Source organism: Pseudorasbora parva, chromosome 13 (genome assembly GCF_024679245.1).
Source record: "Pseudorasbora parva isolate DD20220531a chromosome 13, ASM2467924v1, whole genome shotgun sequence".
Taxonomy (NCBI): Eukaryota; Metazoa; Chordata; class Actinopteri; order Cypriniformes; family Gobionidae; genus Pseudorasbora; species Pseudorasbora parva.
In genome coordinates, this window is record NC_090184.1 from 27,788,437 (window position 1) to 27,808,353 (window position 19,917).

The 19,917-nt window shown below is 37.6% G+C and overlaps 1 protein-coding gene across 2 annotated transcripts; it reads right to left on the reverse strand.

Annotated features, from left to right (window-relative positions):
- Nucleotides 1–3,023: 3,023 nt before the first annotated feature.
- mgll (monoglyceride lipase) lies at nt 3,024–19,543 on the reverse strand. 2 transcript variants are annotated; one of them, XM_067413682.1, is made up of 8 exons: nt 19,349–19,543; nt 17,977–18,121; nt 9,762–9,868; nt 8,837–8,973; nt 6,399–6,509; nt 5,275–5,364; nt 4,660–4,875; nt 3,024–3,531 (listed from the first exon to the last, which is right to left on the reverse strand). In XM_067413682.1, the coding sequence occupies exons 2-8, from the start codon at nt 18,099–18,101 to the stop codon at nt 3,415–3,417; spliced, it is 903 nt and encodes a 300-aa protein (XP_067269783.1). In that variant the 5' UTR covers nt 18,102–18,121; nt 19,349–19,543; the 3' UTR covers nt 3,024–3,414. The 2 variants fall into 2 exon arrangements, with proteins under 2 accessions (XP_067269783.1, XP_067269782.1); XM_067413681.1 differs by lacking the exon at nt 19,349–19,543 and having other exon boundaries at nt 17,977–18,326.
- Nucleotides 19,544–19,917: the final 374 nt, after the last annotated feature.

Below are 19,917 nucleotides of genomic sequence, written 5' to 3' on the forward strand. Positions count from 1 at the left end.
ATCAAGCTGAGCGTTGAGAAATAGCGGTCTCTGATAACTCAATGAAAAAGAAAAAAGTATCGAAAAAACCCCCACGGTGAATCTGTTTTACACGAATCCTCGATTTGAGTGTTGAATGCACCCATAAAACATAAAATATGAACTTTTATTATCGAAAGTAATAGCTGATTGAGCTGCTTTGAAACACACAAAGCAAAGCTACAATGTAACCGTTTCGATTCCTAGAAGTGCTCCATGGCAATTTTTAAAAAATCTCAGATAGGATGGACAATTCATGAAACATAAAGAGAAGGAGTTCCCTGTCAGTAAATATAGAGCAGTCAATCTATTCTCGGGTCTCCATTCAGGTCGCAGGTAAAGCCGTTGCCATGGCCACACAGAACCTACCTTTAAATCCTCCTGTTATTTTCCTCGAGGTACCTCTGCGCCCCCTGCCGGGTAAAAAAAAAAAGAGAAGCTCATCGTGAATGAGGATTTCCTCTTTTCATAAAGGGATTGTTCATTCTGTCATTTAATCAGCATAATGGCCTGATTTTTTATCATGTCATGTGGAACACAAAAGGACATGCGACTGCATAAAAGTGAATGGTGAATTACTCTTCTATTATCACTTTAAACTCATAAGAAAAATACAGGAAATTAAGGAAAAATGCATGTCGTGTTAGGGCAGAACTCTACAGAAAAGAGTAATGCTAGTCATTCACAAAAATCTAGATATCCTCTGCTCCTTGCATTTTTGTTTATTCAGTATTCATGCTTTGAGGTACTTTCAGCTGTGTTTAATTTATTTGGCCATGTTTAAATTATTATTTAAAAAACAACGGGGAAAATATTCAGCAAATTCCACCTGGGCTTTCCTGACAGTCTAAAGACTGACAGTAAAAGCACAAGCCTGTTTCCTTAGAGACTTAGAGAAACTGGGACAGGGGTGCACCAAGGGGAACACAGAGTAATAGATGCATGACTTTCTAGAACAAATCAGAGTGGTTACTAAAAAAGATCTTTATAGTCAATTTTCACTGGAGACTATTGAAACTATTTTTCCACACATAATTAGTTCTGGCACTCAAATCTAAAAGGCACAACCACAAATCTCAGTTGTACTGGATAAGAGGGCCTTTTTACATGCCAGGGGATTTTTCGTGCCTGAAGGACTGCGGATAACTCATGACCGTATGACCCAAGTCATGGTATGTCTTTGTATATCCGTGAGAAATTAAATGCATACATGCAATCACTCAATTAATCAATCAATCACTCAACCAAGCAACCAATTAATCCACCAATCAATCAATCAATCAATCACAAACACACAATTAATCAATCAATCACACACACACAATCAATCAATCAATCACACACACAATCAATCACACACAATCAATCACACACACACACACACACACACACACACACACACACACACACACACACACACACACACACACACACACACACACACACACACACACACACACAATCAATCGAACAATCAATCAATCAACAATTAAAAAAATATTCAGATAGAATTTCTCAGACAATAGAACAAAGCTAGAATCAGTGCTGGGGTCATTCTGAAAAATAATAAATCCACAGAAGACCATTTAGCATTTAAAATTTATTATTTTATAGAATTTACAATAATGGGTCACATTATATATTTGATTTCTGTGTTTAATATATTACAGCATTTATGCAAGAATTCAGAACACTTTTTATATTAAATGTGCCATATACTAGGATATTGCAACTGTAGAGGATTTTAGATGTCATAGTAAAAGCAAGCAACTCAAATGGACAGTTTTAATCCAAAAGAATAATGCATTATTGCCCAATGTAAATATGATGTCCTTGAGAATATTAGCCGCTCCTCCAGTCACAGTGCTCCTAGATTTTTAGAACAGTTATGGAAACAGTCAAAGTCACAAAGGATTATCAATGAAAAAGATTTAGTTATTCTACAAATTCTCATAAGATGTGTTAAATACATTTCATGTACATGTGATGAGATCCATTTCAAATGATTGAGAGACAATATACTTTAGATGTGAAACAAACATCCAAACTATATAGCTTCTCTCTACATTATTCTCCCTCCAAAACCCATACACAAACATGCACGTTATTTACAATCTTGTGCTGGGCATTTCAGTTCTGTTCGTGTCACAGATAGCAGTATTATTACAAACTTAACTTAGTCAGAGCGCTCAATGATAATCTATAAAATTCAGCAAAAAAAAGTTTTTCCGTGTTGCTTCCATTAAAAATGCGGCACATTCAGTAATAACACAAAACCTTCATTGATCCACATTCATTGATAAAATGCCTTTGAGGATAAAAAGCACATCTCTGTAACAAAACTCCCCTTTGTCAGAATGAAAACGGTCACGTTAAATGTTAAGCTGGTGTGAACGACTGACCTTTTACAATTTCATGTTTAGAGCTACAAACCCCATGAGAACCCTGAGGCCTACAATGAGGTCAAAAGCTATTGTGAACATACTATAATCTCAACAGTAACATTCATTCAGAAACGTTACACTTGTAAAAATACAGGAATGATATAACAATTCCAGAGCTCATATAAGGAAGTATCCGCAGCTAATAGGTTTCATATTTAGTAAATACAGCTGCAGAACAGACTATTTTCCCTTTACCCAAAGGAATGGAACAGTCCGAGGTGTTTGAAACAGTCAAACCACAAAGATCATGTATTTAGACACAAAACATGTCTAATTCTCCATATTGTGACTATATATAGTGTATATGTGGGAATCTGTGGGATCTCCTGCATAGATGTGTCTGTTAGAGATTGCCTAATTGATCTCTTCGAGTGCAGTTTTAAAATTGCCCAGCAGACATTTTGCTTTCTGAATGTCTCAAAGCATTACCATGTTCTCATTCTGTAGGTTCAGTTTGTTTTTCTGACAAGCCATAGGCAATAGTTGAGTTGCCTTGGTAACTGAGCTCAAAGCAGGATGCAGTACTGCTGTTGTCCAGCGGGGGCAGCACTGCATCTCTAATTAACAGTGGACATCACAAAGAGCAAAGTGCAGCTGTGTTCTATTACTGTGCTGTGGCAACACAAAAAAAGAGCTCAGCACTGAGGGAAACCGGGTGTGTGATATTCCTCATGACGATTGCTATGGGAATGCACAAGTCATGCCCTGCAGTGCTGAAGCCTTTGAAGTTTGATGGAACATAAACTCCCACAGAACCCTTACTGGCCATATCAAAGCTTAATTGGTCTTTACGGTCAAAGATCACTTCCTAATGATGTCTTACATCACCTAGGTAAATTATAATGAGGGTAGTTTTGTTGGCATGTAGTGCAATCAGACATCCCTTTGTCAGTAGAGATGAAAGATTTGATCGAGGGCAGGGCTTAGGCAAGCGTGCGGGGGTGATTGACAGCTAAGACCCATGAGGGGTGGGGAGTCTCTCCAGGATCCAGGTGCTCACCTCCTTTAAGACAGACTCAACTGTGTCAGGCAATTCATGATGCAGTGCATGGTAGGCTTCTTCATATACCTGTTCATCAGAGAAACACAGATTTGTGAGTTAGTATGCACTAGGCAAGGCATATGCAGTAATATTGAAACAGGGAGTGAGAGGCGTTTGGTTTTTATTTCATGAGTACAGAATGTACATCTGGATCAGGTTATCCAATGATATAAGAAAAACATCAACTGCATCTACAGCACAGATCATATTCACGTCAAACCTCTAGTTCTATAGTTTAAAGGGATAGTTCTTGCAAAAATACAAATTTTGTCTTCACCCTCATGTCGTTCCAAACCTGTATGACTTTCTTTCTACTGTGGCACACAAAATAATTGATTTTGAAGGATAATGACAAAACAACTCCTTTTGTCCATTAAAGGAAAGTCAGTGGGGTCCAAATCAACAGCAACAACTCAACTAAACACTGAGACATTTCTCAGTTTTTCATTCCATATACATACAAATGTATGAATTTTCATACATTTACATTCCATATACAAGTGATCCTAAATGTACTCTAAATGTACAATATCAAAATCCTCTCAAATTTGTAAATGGGGATTTTAGGAACAGGTCAAATGCAGATAGAACCTTCTAATAAAATCAAATAAAAAATCTCTCTCTGCTTGAATTATGAGGTTCTATCTCGCAAAACATTAATCAAAGCGATAATTTTCAAAAAACACAGTTTACTTATAATTCGTTTTAAAACAAAATTAGTGTGGTAACAGTGTGTCGACATGTATGAGAAAGTTATATGTAATGCTAATGCTTTTTTAAGAAAATAATTTTTTTCTTGTTCAAGTTCAAGCAAATTAAACATTATTGTAGGAACAGTTAGTTTAAGTTTCTTTTGGTTTACAGACAGACAGACAGACAGACAGATAGACAGATAGATAGATAGATAGATAGATAGATAGATAGATAGATAGATAGATAGATAGATAGATAGAGATAGATAGATAGATAGATAGATAGATAGATAGATAGATAGATAGATAGATAGATAGATAGATAGATAGATAGATAGATAGATAGATAGATAGATAGATAGATAGATAGATAGAGGTTTGGATAAACATGAGGGTGAGCTAATGATGACAGAAAGTTCATTTTTGCATTATTTTGGCCAATGTTTATGCACGTTTGATTCACCTTCATTTTTTTATCAGTGCTCTTGACCTCGTTATACATTAGCTGAGAGCCTTTGATGTCACAAAGCTTGTCGGCGTCGCCATGGAGAATAAAGAAGGGCCACGTGATGTTGGGTAATTCTCTCTCAATGCGAGCTGTAGCATCCATCAGCTGCATTCCAAACGAGATCCGCATCCCTCCGTGATAATTTAGCTCATCTGTGTCATATGCCTCCGTCTAATGGACAGGTGGAGATGATGTAGGATTCCAAACATGATCTTAATAGCAATAACTCATTGCTCAAGATTATACTCACTAAACAGAGAACAATAAACCATACAATAAACACATTTATTGGACTGTAAGATGTTTATGTTGTCTACTATGGCTGAATAAATGGCACAATCTGTTTATATCAACGTTACAGTATTCTAGGGCCAAGCTATAAAGAAAATTGCATTCATATGTGCTATCATCTATGTATGTGCCTCACTCTGAAAGAGTAGGCTTACTGTGTAAATATGGCTCCAAAATCTAACAAAACATAACATAGCCAGATGGCCTACTTAACCCTATTCAAACACTAACTGTCAGTGTGAAATTTACACACAAGACCTTTCGCATACATTCCTGTACCTGTTTGGGATCCCGTGAGACCCATTTTGACTCGATCGAGCCGAGAGAGAGTTTTGGAGTCAAACGGCTTAGAATTTTTGCCACGAAGACCTGCAAAGAATCCAAAAACCCACAGACATTGTTGATTTACTTCAGAGACCAGAACATCTAAAAGCAATAGTAACATTTCTGTTGCATCAGACACTGAATGACTAAATATTAACACATTTAAAATACTTCATAGAAGCATTCTCAGATTTACAAATGAAACTCCTAATAAAACAATGTTCACAATGGGTCCAGTTCTCACAATTAACTAGTTGCTTATTAGCATTCATGTTACTAGGAAATTGGCTGTTTATTAGTTCTTATAAAGCACATTAATGCCTTATTCTGCATTACCATATTCTACATCCTTTAATCTAACCAAATACCTCAACGTAACAACTACCATTCTAACTAATAACTAGCAGTAATTATGAATTTATTGAGGCAAAATTCTAGTTAATAGTTAATAGTGAGAACTGGACCCTAATCTGAAGTCTGACTGAATAAACATACTGTGGCCCAAAAATGTATGGACATCTAATTAGGTTTGTAAAGGGGCGGATCATTTCTGGTAAATTTCCAGAAATGTTCCAAAAGTCTCCAAAATTCTGGACAATTTCTGGAAACTGCAACCCTACACCAAAATCCACTTGAAAAACACATCACTTGTAAAAGTCCCCTTTTTATCATTATAAAAAAGCTAAACATTTTCCCAAAAATGTGTGTATTTTATATGATAAAACAAGAGTCACTCTTCAAAATTAAGACAAAGGCTATACTTTTTTAATTACATGCAATTGGAGCATGTTCATAGTTGAAATGTGAGGGGAACTGATTTCATACATGCACCAAAGAACTTGAATTAAATGCCAATACAGAGAGGCAGAGATTGATTGAATAAGCGCTGAGCTTTACTGCTGTTTTTGACAGCTGACATTTGAAAGCTATTGCTTTTTCATTAGATTTAACAGTCAGACTGCAGGGGGCAGCAGATCTAATTTACAGCCTTATGTTTCAATCAGTTTAGATGAAAGTTAAATGCAAACAATTGGGAAGAAGAATTTGCTGTCACTAAAGTGTGTTCTGTGACTTTTTACCTTGAAGGGTGTAGCAGATTCAGCGTTCATTTGAACCATGGGGGCAACGAGGACCACACCTGCAAAATCCTGTGGTCTCTCACATGCGGTCAGAATGGAAATGGCTCCTCCCTGTAGTAAAACAAACAGACAGTCATGTTACTGAAAACACCAAAATACACTAGTTACTTCTAAAGTTGATACACTATCCAAATACTACAAAAGCTATAATTTCATGCTTAATAGTTGATGTCTTGTACAGGCTGCACGCAAATATATAACTAACTTTATTTATTTTTTATGAAGGGGATCCCTCACAAACTGATCATGTTTGGGTGTCTTTGTAATAAAAAGTTTTAAAACCTCTGCATTAAAATTATGTCAATAATACACAGAATTAAAAAAAGACAATAAACACGTTTTCCTTCCACACATGGGTAAACCTGAGTGAGAAGCCCCTAATTTGTAATTTTCTGATGCTCTGCTCCTCTGCTTTCTTCATCTTGCTTCTATTATGAACCAACATGTGAATATTCATGAGAAGCCAGGATTCAAAAGAGGTGGAGAGATTAAAGAGCAGTTCCCACCACATTTCTAAGAGTCTCCAATAATGGGCTGTTTTAAGTTAAGCACACACACACAAACACTTTCAGTCTAGACATACAAACCCAAAGACACACTCAGTTTAGACACACAAAACCACATGCACACTAACACTAAAGGTTCATCAAGAAAATAGGTGGACTGCTTTGATTTGATTATATGAGGTAATCGCTTTTTAATTAGAATTGTTGCATCCCTGGGAGTAAAGTTTCAAACACACCCCACACACAGACAATTACAATCACAACAGCTTGCATCAGTACGTGCCTTTCCTTTCCTTTATGCATGTGCACACACACACACACACGTTTGTTTTTGTGAAATGTGGGAACATTCCGTAGGTGTAATGGTTTTTATACTGTACAAACTGTATTTTCTATCCCCCTACTGTCCCTAAACCTATCCTGCACAGGAAACATTTTACATTTTTTTACTATGATTTATAAGCCTATTGAAAAGTGGGGACATGGGTAATGTCCTCATATTTCACCCTCTCCTTGTAATACCAATGTCCTACCCATGTCATTATACACATTTGTGTCCTGATATTTCACAAAAACAAGCGAACACACACACACAATCATATGACACTGATTTTTTTCCTCTGTAAATTTGATAGGAAAGCAATGTTGATTCAGCCAATAGCTTCAGTTCCTCAGGTCTCAGGAAGCGAAAAGTTCAAGGACACAAAATCCTACGACTAGATGTCACAAAATTTTATAGGAATGCATTATAGGAAGCATTGTGTGAACAATCATTTAATTCTCCATACTTATTAAATACTTAAGGCTGTGATTATATAAGGACCAAGCAGCCTGGTCTTACATAAGACATTAGATTAGAGAGAGGAAAGGGATATGGAGAGCAGCAAAAAAGCATTATTTAGACAATGAAGAATGTGCTCTGAAGGAATAGGAGAGAGGTACATTATGGGTATCCCCAGTAGATGAAAGATTTATTTACCATGATATGGGATATTTATACCATATAACTATCCCAGAAAGATCACTACAAAATAAAAGAAATACACAATAGTGTATTTTACACTCTAGTCTATATGGCTCATGAAGCTTCTTGGGTATGCTTGGGTATGGGGATGGTCTGTTTTATTCATATTAACTGTTGTGTAAAAACAAAAGTAAAGAACTTTCAGCTGCATTCTTGTTAGTTCATCTAACAAGTTTTTATCTATAGTTTGAGTTTAACACACACTGAACATGGGAAATGGAACAAAGCAAATGAGTCTTCCTGTGGCCTCCACCCCATGAGTCACAGACAGTTCACATTAGTTTACTTTAACCTCATCAACAGTTGTAGTTGGCTTTGAATAGTTATTAAACAGAGGGTTAAATGTTTGCATAGAAATTTCTGGACAATTTTGTTTTCTGATTTCTGCTTCTTGTAAGAAATTGTAATATATATAAACGTAGGAAACATGTAAATATGAATATGAGACATATGCACACTTGTGCGAATGCAAACAAATAAATAAGCTGAAAGCATGGCTGCACGAATACAATACAATACAAATAAGTAAAATAAAATATTAAAATGTCTAACATTTCGATAACATGCCTAACTATGCAGACTTTTTGTCTATTTTTCTTCCTTTAATGTATATTCACTATTGTTATTTCTTTTAATAATTGTTTATAGAATGTATGCCTCGTTTTTGTTATAGTTGTATTACTTTTCTCATTTATTTTGTGTTGTTTTTGAATTTTTAAGTAAGCTCAGCCACAGCTTGTACAATAAAAATGTAGGATCATTTGCCATGCTAATAAACAACATTAAAAAAGAGGAAGGTTGCTAGAAAGAGACATAAAACATACTGGGAAACAGTTTCAAAAATGTACCATTGAGTGTCCAATGATGAAGACAGGCAGCTTGGGGTAACGGGCCTTCATGATGTCAATGTGCTGAAGGGAGTCTCTGATGTAAATCTGGAAGTTTTTGATATCCATTCTCTCACCTTCACTTTGCCCATGACCGACTGAGACAAAAAAAGAGACGGAGAATAAATAACACTCTAAACGTGTCTTTGCGGTTCTCCTTTTAAACAGGAGATAAAAGAGGACTGTCACTCACAAAATTATGCCAACAGCTCACAAAGAAGAGCTCAGGAAATTTGACATGACATTTAGTCAATCAAATTAACATAAAATGAACAATGGAACAACTAACAAATTAATAGAATAGAACAGAATAGAAATGAAATTCATAAAAGCATGTGGCATACATTTATACTGAGAGGTGAAACTACTTGTTAGAGGTGGAAAGAGACAGAAAGAGAGTAAAAAACAGAGAGAGAGAGACTGACTGTAATGGTTTCTGTTTGTTGTATTTCAATAGAACCAATTACTCACACCAAGACACCAGACAGTCAAATCACACACTCGCAGAACCCCAACTGCTCATCACAAGGCGGCTTGCTGTCTCTCTGTGTGATTCATTAGTTACCATGGCACTGCCACAAAACCTCTTTAACATTCTGTACACATAGCACCTGCTGTTTTCTATATTCTCTTGTTTCATTTCATTTCTGTTATTTAAATTCAACCCCCACTCTGAAATCTGGATGTCCATAAAACCCATGTCTACAACATCTGTTATAAATGTCAGGGAAAAAGGGTGGAAGAACTACAAGGAATCAAATGTGGGCGTAAATAAATGTTTCACCCTACACTCTCACAGTCTCATAAAGAGCACGCCCTCGTACACCACCCAAAACACTGCTGCGCTGTTGCTAACCAGCCGTTTGATTAGGAGTCTGCTACTAACCGTGGTCATGGGCGAACACCAGAATGCCATGCTGGGTCAGACTGTGAGCAATGTTAGCATATCCCCCACAGTGCTCTCCTGCTCCATGGGCAACAAACACCAGCGCCCTGATGGAGGAAAAATGCACATTATTTTGTTGCAGTCGAAATCGTAAAAATAATGTAACAGTTTCAATTCTGATTTCTCCTAACAATTCCAGTTCCTAAACAGTTTCTTAATTATTTTAGTACTTAAGAAATAAACATTTGAAATGCAATTCCATTGCAAGATGAGAAGTATTTAATGATAAATACGTTTACAACAAATGTGTTTTACAAACAAACGGGTATTAACACAGACTTACACAGTTAGCTCTAAGTTTTTGAACTCTCACTTGACTCTCTTTAAATCATTTGTTTGGGAATCAGACTGCACAGGTTTCTCTGAATGCTAGTCATCAGAGTCATTCACTCTGTATTTGAGCTACAATGGTCACACTGTTGGTTTCAGGTTGTAGATTCAGTAGATTCATGACAAATCAGGTCCTCCTCAAAATCATTTTCCCTGTGATCAGTTGACTTAAAACTTGACAATTCCACATAACTTTCTATAACAGATGAAGTTTATTTACTTAAGAATTTTAAGGCAACAGGTTTTATCACTTTTTTAAATTGTCAACGGATCACTTTTTACAATGTAACTACACACAAATTACATTGATTTATAATATATATTTGATTGCTTGTTAGTTATATATTGTATAATGAAAAAAATAAAGAAAATTCTTTCACTTAATACAAATTAATAAATAATAATAAAAATAATAAACAAATAACTGAACATCACTACATTTTTCTTGAAATACTGAACTGAAATATCAAGTAAGTGCATTCATGGTAATTATACCGTAGTTCAAGTGACATAACAATTTTGTGGGAATTATAATCAGGCACTAAAAAGAGTACCCATTAAAAGTTATTTAAACCAATGAGATCACTTGGGACCTTGATGGAGGACCCGTTTTCTCACAACATAGTTCAATGGCTGCGTCTGAAACCTGTAAAATGCTGCCTTTGGAAGACAAATTTCAAGGTTGGAAGGCATCAAGGCATTTCCGAATTAAAGTTAGCTTCACTTCCCGCTTCCTGATAGACCTTCACCTGATCGAGTTTTGAAGGCAGTATATCATTCGCTGTATTTGAAATCCCGCAATCCATTCAGTGACAGTTGAGCTAGAAAAAAAGATGCCGTCCGAAAGTTGCATTTGCTGATCAGGTGTACAAATGTACATTTTTGAACAACATGTCATTTCTAGCGAGAAATTACAAGTGTAGTAATTAAATAGTTGTTTAGTTCTCGCCTAAGCTCTTTCTATTTTGCTGTAGATCATTATACTGTTACACTGCCTTAGACGTCTGTTTCATGAGGTGCCTTCATGCACAAACGCTGCCTTACAAGTCATGGCTGATTAGGCAGCGAGGCAACAAGTCAGCTGCCTAGGTTTTCGAATGCAGTCAATAAGTAGAGCAGGAAACCTGGAAAATGCTGCCTTCGGAGGACACATTTCAAGGTAGGAAGGCATCAAGGTAGCCTAGAAATCTAGACGCACCCTAGCGGCAGCAAATTTAATCTGCCCGCAAGTGTCGTCTAGCAACTCTCAATACCCTTCTGAGCTGTATCGCCTAACTCTTGTCGGGCCAATCACATCGTGTATAGAGTCGGTGGGCGGGGCCATAATGACGACAGCCGAGTTGCGCTTGCGTGCTTCTAGTAAACACAGAAACTGGCGAACGGCGGTCTTTTGAATCAGCTTTGACCGCGACTCTGGAAGACTTGAAGTAAAGCTTTTCTCTGAGAAAAGAACAAAGAACGGCACTGAAGTCATTCTTAAAAAGGGAAGATGTGTTCTGAGTTTTACTGACCGGAGACGGTGAATGTTTAATCTATCAACAAGCTCTGTTTCACCTTCGTTGCTCTGGTTGGTGTAGCGCTATCCTATCGCGTGCAGAGGGAGTTTGAAAGAGGACCGTTTATCCCGCCCCTCGGATTGAGCCCTGTCTATGGTGAGTTTCCAGACCAAACATCTTGATGTGGGTCTGGCTTGTCAGGCTAGCATCAAGGCACATTCGAATCTAATGTTAGCTTCACTTCCTGCCTTCTGAGAGACCTTTATCTGATCGCTCTATATCACACAAAAATGCGTATCAATAATACAAGTGTGCAATGTTGTGGAATGTGTGCATATGTTACGCAGTTTTTTGCGTACTATGATACACACTTTATGACGTATTATATACATGAACCCACAATCCCACCCCCACCCCATCCAAAAGCGTGTCATATATATATATATATAACACGCTTTTGGATGGGATGGGGGTGGAATTGTGGGGTTCATATATATATATATATATATATATATATATATATATATATATATATATATATATATATATATATATATATATATATATATATATATATATATATATATACATACACACACACAACCTTAAAGGGAGTGTTTCTAATTCTAATTAAACCCCATTGACATGCATTATAGGAGCAACATTAGCTGCAAATAATTGTTTTATTTGCTACACCTACATCTTGGATGCCCTGGGGGTAACCAGATAAACATCAAATTTTCATTTTTTAATGATCTTTTCCTTTAAGATTAGCCACTTTTTAAAAATAAAAAGACACCTTTTCAAAAAACAGCCATGTTATATTTGCAAGCACATAATGTTACTTTTACTGTTACTGTTAAATATGAAATATGAAAAACATCCACGACATAACTCATAATACACGACACACTCGATATAACACATCACGGTATCAAAATACATTCATTTGTAGCTCACACCCTAAACCCCGCAAAATATGTCAGAAAGACATACAGGGGAAAGAGAAGGGGATTCTAGATTTATTAGGCCTAAACCATTGCAGATTTGTTATGACCTCAATGCAGCCTCTAATCAGTAACAAAAAGAGTCTTTGTAAACGTATAATGGGCTCACATGGTCTAAGAGGACTGAGGATTACTTCTATTTGCAGAATCTGCTAATCTTTCTATTAATTTACATGCCATACACAGAAATGTATTTAAAGCTTCTCAGTCTAAGAGCTGCGGGTGTAAGATAAAACGGAAACGTTTGTGTGTGTGTTTGTGGTATGATCATCTTCAGATGAAAAAGCTTTAGTCGTTGAACCCTGGTAATGGAGTTTGTGAGGCAGACAGAGAGACTACTGTGTGCTATGTGTGCGTGTGCACGTCTTTGGAATTCCAAAACAGATCTACAAAGCACTGAAAGCAACAAACATCAAGGGCAGAGTAGAGATAAACAGATAATGAAATTCTGTTTGCCTGTACAGTTTTGGTAAGCTTGCGAGGGCCGAAATTGTCCGTGTCTTTTGGCACATCTGTATAAATATCCATGTTTGGTAAAGGAATTCTTCTCCAAATGCCATTAGACTCTGGGTAATGAAACGCGCTGATTGGCATGACCTAATTGATCAGACTTTGTATGAGTGTGTTTCAAATCACTTTGCCTGAGTTCAATGCCTAGATTATCTATTGAGCGATCTGTCAATCATTACAGGGGTCATACAATGAGCTACTGTGGTCTTTTTCAACTTTCACCCACTTCCTTTTTCTCTGGTTGCATCTGGCGTCATCACATCAGCACAGGACATATTCATGTAAGTGACTGTAAAGGGACAGTGAGATGTTGACTTGACTGTGGGCAGAGTGATTCTTCTAAACGCTAAACCGACCGCTGAATTTGTTGTAAACAGTTTGTTACTTCAGCTGCGCACATCTGTCATGTCAAGTGGAAGTTCAACTTCCAGCAGACAACCTTACTACGTTTATGTTTACTTTCAAAGGTTGGTTTGGTGTAGATGTCACCTGGGTGCGAGTGAGTGAGAGGAGGTCCATAACACATCTGAGAGGAAAATAACTGATTTAATAAAATGTACTTTTAGGTGTTGTCAATGATAGCATGTTCATTTAAGATGTTTAACATGATGTTTTCATTTAATCACATTTACCAAATTTGCTGGTATTACAGTTCAATTCTCTTTTTAAAAGACTTTACTTTATTGACAGCTCATCTTTGTAACCAATAAGAAAAAAAATCTCAGCATTTAGAAAGAAAACGTATTAATCACATATTCAGTGTCAACATAAAAATGAAATATTTCCAGAATACATTGTGTTCAGTACGGTGGCAATATAAAAGCCCCATTTTATTTTAGCTTTCAATTTAGTTTTTTATAATAACTGTATAATTTAGTTGTATTATAATATCACACATTTATATTAATAACGAAGATGTTGTGTTTTTATGTTTTCTTTTATTTTTAGACATAATGGTTTTTATACTGTACAAACTGCATATTCTATCCCCTAACACAGGGGTGTTCAACCCTAGTCCTGGAGAACTACCAGTTTGCAGATTTTAACGTGTCACGATGTCTAAGACAAATTTCCCAGTAATGGGACAATAAAGTATATTCTATTCTATTCTATTTAGCTCCAACCCCAATCAAACACACCTGAACCAGCTAATCATGGGCTGTGTCCGAAAACCTAGGCAGCTGACTTATCAGACAATGGCTTGTAAGGGAGCATTTTGTACATGAAGGCACCTCACAAAACTAATTTCAGTTGACAGACTTTTAAGTCAGTGTAACAGTTTAATGATCTACAGTAAAATAGAGAAAGCTTTGGTGACAACATTTACACACAAGCTGACCCTCAGACGCAACTTTCAGACACCATCTTTTTTCCCAGCTCAACTGTCACAGAATGGAAAGCACAGGATTGTGGGATATCAAAGGCAGCGAAGGACACATATGCTGCCTTCTAAAATCGATCAGATGAAGGTATCTCAGGAGGCAGGAAGTGAAGCTAACAATAGATTCGGACATGCCTTGATGCCTTCCTGCCTTGAAATTTGTCCTCCGTATGCAGCCTTTTCCAGGTTTCGGATGCAGCCATGGTGTTCAGGGTTGCTTGACAATTTCTAGGTGTGTTGGAGCAGGGTTGAATCTGAAACCCAGACGGCGCCAGGTGGTAGCCCTCCAGGACCAAAGTTGGACACCCCTGCCCTAACACTAACTCTACCCAAAAACTACCCATCACAAAAACTTTCTGCATTTTTACATTTTCAAAAAAAACACCATTTATTGATTTATAAGCTCTTTACCTCATGGGGAAGAAAAATGTCCCCACAAGGTCAAGGAGTTTGAATATTGCCATCTTTCCCTGAGCCCATCACACACACTTCAGTTTCTTCTCTGCATTTTCCAGACTGTAAAAAATATGGATGTAGTATCCATGACATCACCAGTAGGTTTCTGAAGAGCATTTTTGAAGCTTAAAGTCAGCCAACATTGCCATCTTGGTGGGGCGTCACTCCCGAATAACTGAAAATGGGCAAAGAGAGACGTGGGTGGAGCTGAGGTGCCTGGTTGATGAAACCATTCCCGCATAGCTCAACCATATTGGCAATCCACAGGTCAATCAAGTGGCCACGCTATTATTATGCAGAACTTTAAGGCTTTTTTGCAATTTAAATTAGTTATTCCCCCCCCCCCCCCCCCCCCCCCCAAATTTTTTTTTTTTAATTAAGTAAAGTTGCCCATTTTAACATAGGGAGATATAGATTTCCTCCCTTTTGGAGCCTTTCTCTAGCAGCCAGTTGATAAATTGCAGTTTACGTCACTTCCATCCTGGCTTCAAGAGAAATGCAGGGAGATTGCTGCTTGATTTTTCCCCTTCTCTAGATTGCTTCATATGGCATGGTATATTATGAATATTTTTGGCCCTCCAAAAAATGTATTTTGTTCTTCTTTTGTAAGTCGCTGATAAATTCATAAATGTTATAATAATAATACTCTTAGATTAATATTACGGTATATTAATATTTTGCTCAAAGGGCATTGGCATCAGAACCGCTGATATTGTCTGTCTTCCAACATGCCTATTTTAAGCAATATCTTGTCAGGTATGATTCACATTTGGTTTATGTGACCTCATTTAGATACTGTTACATAAAATAAAAAAATAAAAAACACACATATTGGATCAGTTTATTGTCGGATGATGCAATGCATCCAGTAATTTCCATGTGGCACAGCCCTAAGCTGAGATGATTCTAAACAGCTAGCAAACACACACTGGACCTTCAAGCGATCAAACAGGCAAAATATTTGACCATAAATAGAATGACACAGTACAGCACTAAAGGGGATCCTGGTAACGTACCTTCAGATGTTTCATATAAACATGTCTGATGGCTGCATTAGCTTGACATTATCTGCTTTGAATCGATCACAAATGCTACATCTACATTCCAAAGCAAAATATCTGGGGTTTTATAACATTTAACTGAGGATCACATGGTTTGTCGTTTACCAATTCACTCTTACTATATATGCACATGAGCATGTACAGATAAACATACACACACTTGTCATACACTCACACAAGCATTAAAGATCAAATTAGTCTGAGAGAAGGAAAGAGGTGGTAACTATGGTAACGGCATGCTCCCCTGGGCAACGCTACAACCACTTCAGGGTGAATAGCTGATGACAAAACAACAGCTCTGTAACAGTAGTCAAAGAGAGTTTGACCTGTTTGACTTATTCATTACACCCAAACATACAACTGCCTATAGAATGTGCAGTTAGATTTATGGAAGTATCTGGCAACACATGCTCAAAATGATGAGCTAAATTACTCAGAAGATCCACAGCTGATGACACTCACACAGTAAAGTGTACTGTAGCAGATCTGTACTGTTAGAGTGTGCATGCATCTATATATGGTCATAAAGAGGCCACCGGCAGGGGCTTTAGTTTCAACTCAAATTCTGCATGAAAACCAAGACATTCTCTTCAGCATTCACCACATTGATACTGAGTGGGCCCCTTTCTCGTTCCCTTTAACCAGATGAGTAGTTCAGGACAGTCATTTAACAAGGCAGTGTTTATGAGAAACTGGCTTTACATCACTTAAAAACCATTGTGAGTGAAAGCAGGCACTGCCTGTATTATATAAATTCACAATTAAGTAAACATATTAACAAGTCTGTCAATTGCATGACATGTCATGTCAACAGGGCAGAGCCCATGAGGAGCCGACAGGATATGTAAAATTAAACAGCTTTTTTTAGAAGACTGATAGCTTATGTCTGGAGTCTTCATTTCACGTCAGTGTACATCATTTAAAATATTATTTCTCCAAAGAGCTGTACATTTTTTAGTGAGATACAGAGCAACCATCAATAACCATCAATAATTGTATGAGCTGATTCATAGACTGGTTCCTTCACAAAGACTCTGCTTCCGAAATCACATACTCTCAGAGTAGGTACTTCTTTTAGAAGTCCAGAATGTTACCTGGAAAAGCTATATTCTTCATGTTGTCATGACCTGCTACACTTCAGCGTCAGATGAGTCACTACACTGTCATTCACTGCCAAGCCCCCTTCTGTGGCCTCATAGTAAAGTGTCCACTGGTCGCAGACACTTTGTGCTTAGCCTACTGTTTTATGAATATTGAGAATTCTGACATTCTGAACAAACTGATTCAACTTACGAAATTCCAGGACAAGTTATCATTATGTCCTCTGTTTGTTAAATGCGTTTTTCATTCAGCTTAAACCAGAAACATTACCGGCATTACCAACGTAGTTAAAGATGTATTTCCAACAGCATTTTTAGTCATAAATCATTTTACATTTTAATAAATAGGCAACTTTAAAATACATAGCCTACTGAATTTTTTTGTGAGTTTATGTGTGATATATTTTCATTCAGTAGGCTATGGCTATAGCACGGATTCTACAAGATACTTCCCCTCGTCTAGTTCCTCACTCACCAACTTAAACATCACGTGATTGGGCCAACAGTTATTTTATCATGTGATAAAAGAGAAGTTCTGCGGAAAACACGCAGATCGCCATTAACTTGTTTACACTAGCCTATATCATATTTGTAGTAGGCTATGCGTGTTGCATTTTAAAGAAACCTTTGAGGTGCTGGAATTGAAATACAGGCTCTTGAAAGTGGGTAAAAATAAGCTCCTTAAAGGAAACCCCCGCGAACGCTTATCAGATCTCGTCCTGCTCTGCCGGATAGGCTAACGGGAGGGTCAATCGCTTTGTCTCAAGTGGCTTGACATAATCTCTGTGCTTGTTTTGTCATTTCTCCCACTTACTTCGGCTGACTGTCGGGCTCCCAGTAACGGCAGAACAAGTGCAGTCCGTCGGCGTTGACGATGTGTGGCAGGTCGGTGTAAGGGACACCTTGTGGTGACCGACGAGTCCCCTCGAGTTCCGGCATGTCCCCGCCGAGGGCTGAGTCTGAAATAAACAGACGGAGCGCTGTCAGAAGCTCGCTGCTGAACCAGTACGAAACAGCGGCGACTAACAGGCAGGTGGCCAGCATATGCATTCCGAGAATTTCATTCATCTGGTGCAGCGCACCGTGCATCGACCGGCAGAGTGTTTTCAGTTACATTCGCTGACGTCAGGACCGGAGAGATAAAAGGGAATGTCCTGACCCCTTCGCAATTATTCATACACAAACGCACACGCGCGCGCTTTTAAAAGGTTCAAATAAAGTCTATTGTCATCGCGTGGAGCGGTTACCTATAAAGGCAAAAAATAACACGCGCATTGCGGCGGAACCGTTGTTGACTGGCAGCATGACACGAAAGAAGCTGCCAATAAATCAACCTGCCAATTAATTTGAGCCAATCTATGTATTTGGGTCGGTGGAGAATCGAGGCCAGCACTGGCTGATTTATATAGACCGCCATAGACAAGGTCCATTCTCTCAGCTCGGAGAAATAGCCTGAATGACAGGACGCACGTTGATGTTTTCATGTGTAACACATAGGCTAATAGTTCTCGACCAAAGCTGTTGTTTTTGCTACGACAGATAGGCTACAGAATGTTTACATATGGCTATAGCAAACCATGCAGAATATAGCTATACATTTGGCACAATAACTAGGCTAAAACAGCTAGCCTACCACAATAATAAAAACAATGTTGTAGCCTAAATATAGCCTATTATTAATAATAGCTAGGCTATTTAATAATGCCATTATATTTACATTTGTTTGCCATATAAATGGCCCTTTTAGCTATTTCAAATTTATGTTCAAGACATTTGTCTAGTTCAAAATTACGTTTCTCATAAAAGTCACCAAACCGATATGAATTATTAGTGGTTTTATTAGCAAAACACGTTCCATACTTTTTTTTTTAAAACAAATCAGTCAATCCACAGCCAACACAGCTAACTTGTCTAGACTAATAAAAAAGTGCCTAATTTCTTTATGTTTTTGATACTGGTATGCATAACAAAGATGGGTCATACAGTTAGCTTGAAGAACAATAAACAAATCTATTTTCAATCCCTAAACGCGCAGTTGCTTTAAAGAGTGTGAATTCATGTGACTCGGTGCGCTGGCTCAGATCATGTCTATTTATAGGCTATTGGCAAAGGTGAGTATTTAATGTAGAAACATATTAAAAAGATATCAAAACAAAAAAACAAAAACAAAAATCAACCAGGCTTACCTGAACCTGTTACAGACTGAATGCTGGAGAGAGAAAACAAGTCAACTTTTCCAAGTCAGTGGTCCGGTATGCCGATGGTTGACAGCGGCGCTCAGCCTGCTGCTGTTTCTCGTACTGGCCTCAACTCTGTTCCGCACAACCACCACAGATGCTGAGCGGCCGCCTGATGGGTGGAGAAAGAAAGGGGAGCTGTGTGAGAACCCGCCAACACACACACACACACACACACACACACACACACACACACACACACACACACACACACACGAAACTCTCTCTCTCTCTCTCTCTCTCTCTCTCTCTCTCTCTCTCTCTCTCTCTCTCTCTCTCTCTCTCTCTACAGCTAAATGAGATTGATTATACTCATTCTTCTTAGTATGTCGACAGTCTTTCAATAAGTCTAAGAGCTAAATAATGAGACTAATTAAAGTATGTGACTAATGCTGTTCACTAGTTTATACTGCAGTTTTTTTACTGGACTTTGTCAATAGATACTAATCAATATAGACTTCTTTCTTTACCTTTTGTATGCACAGTATAAATCCATTTTACACCACTTGTGTTTTTTT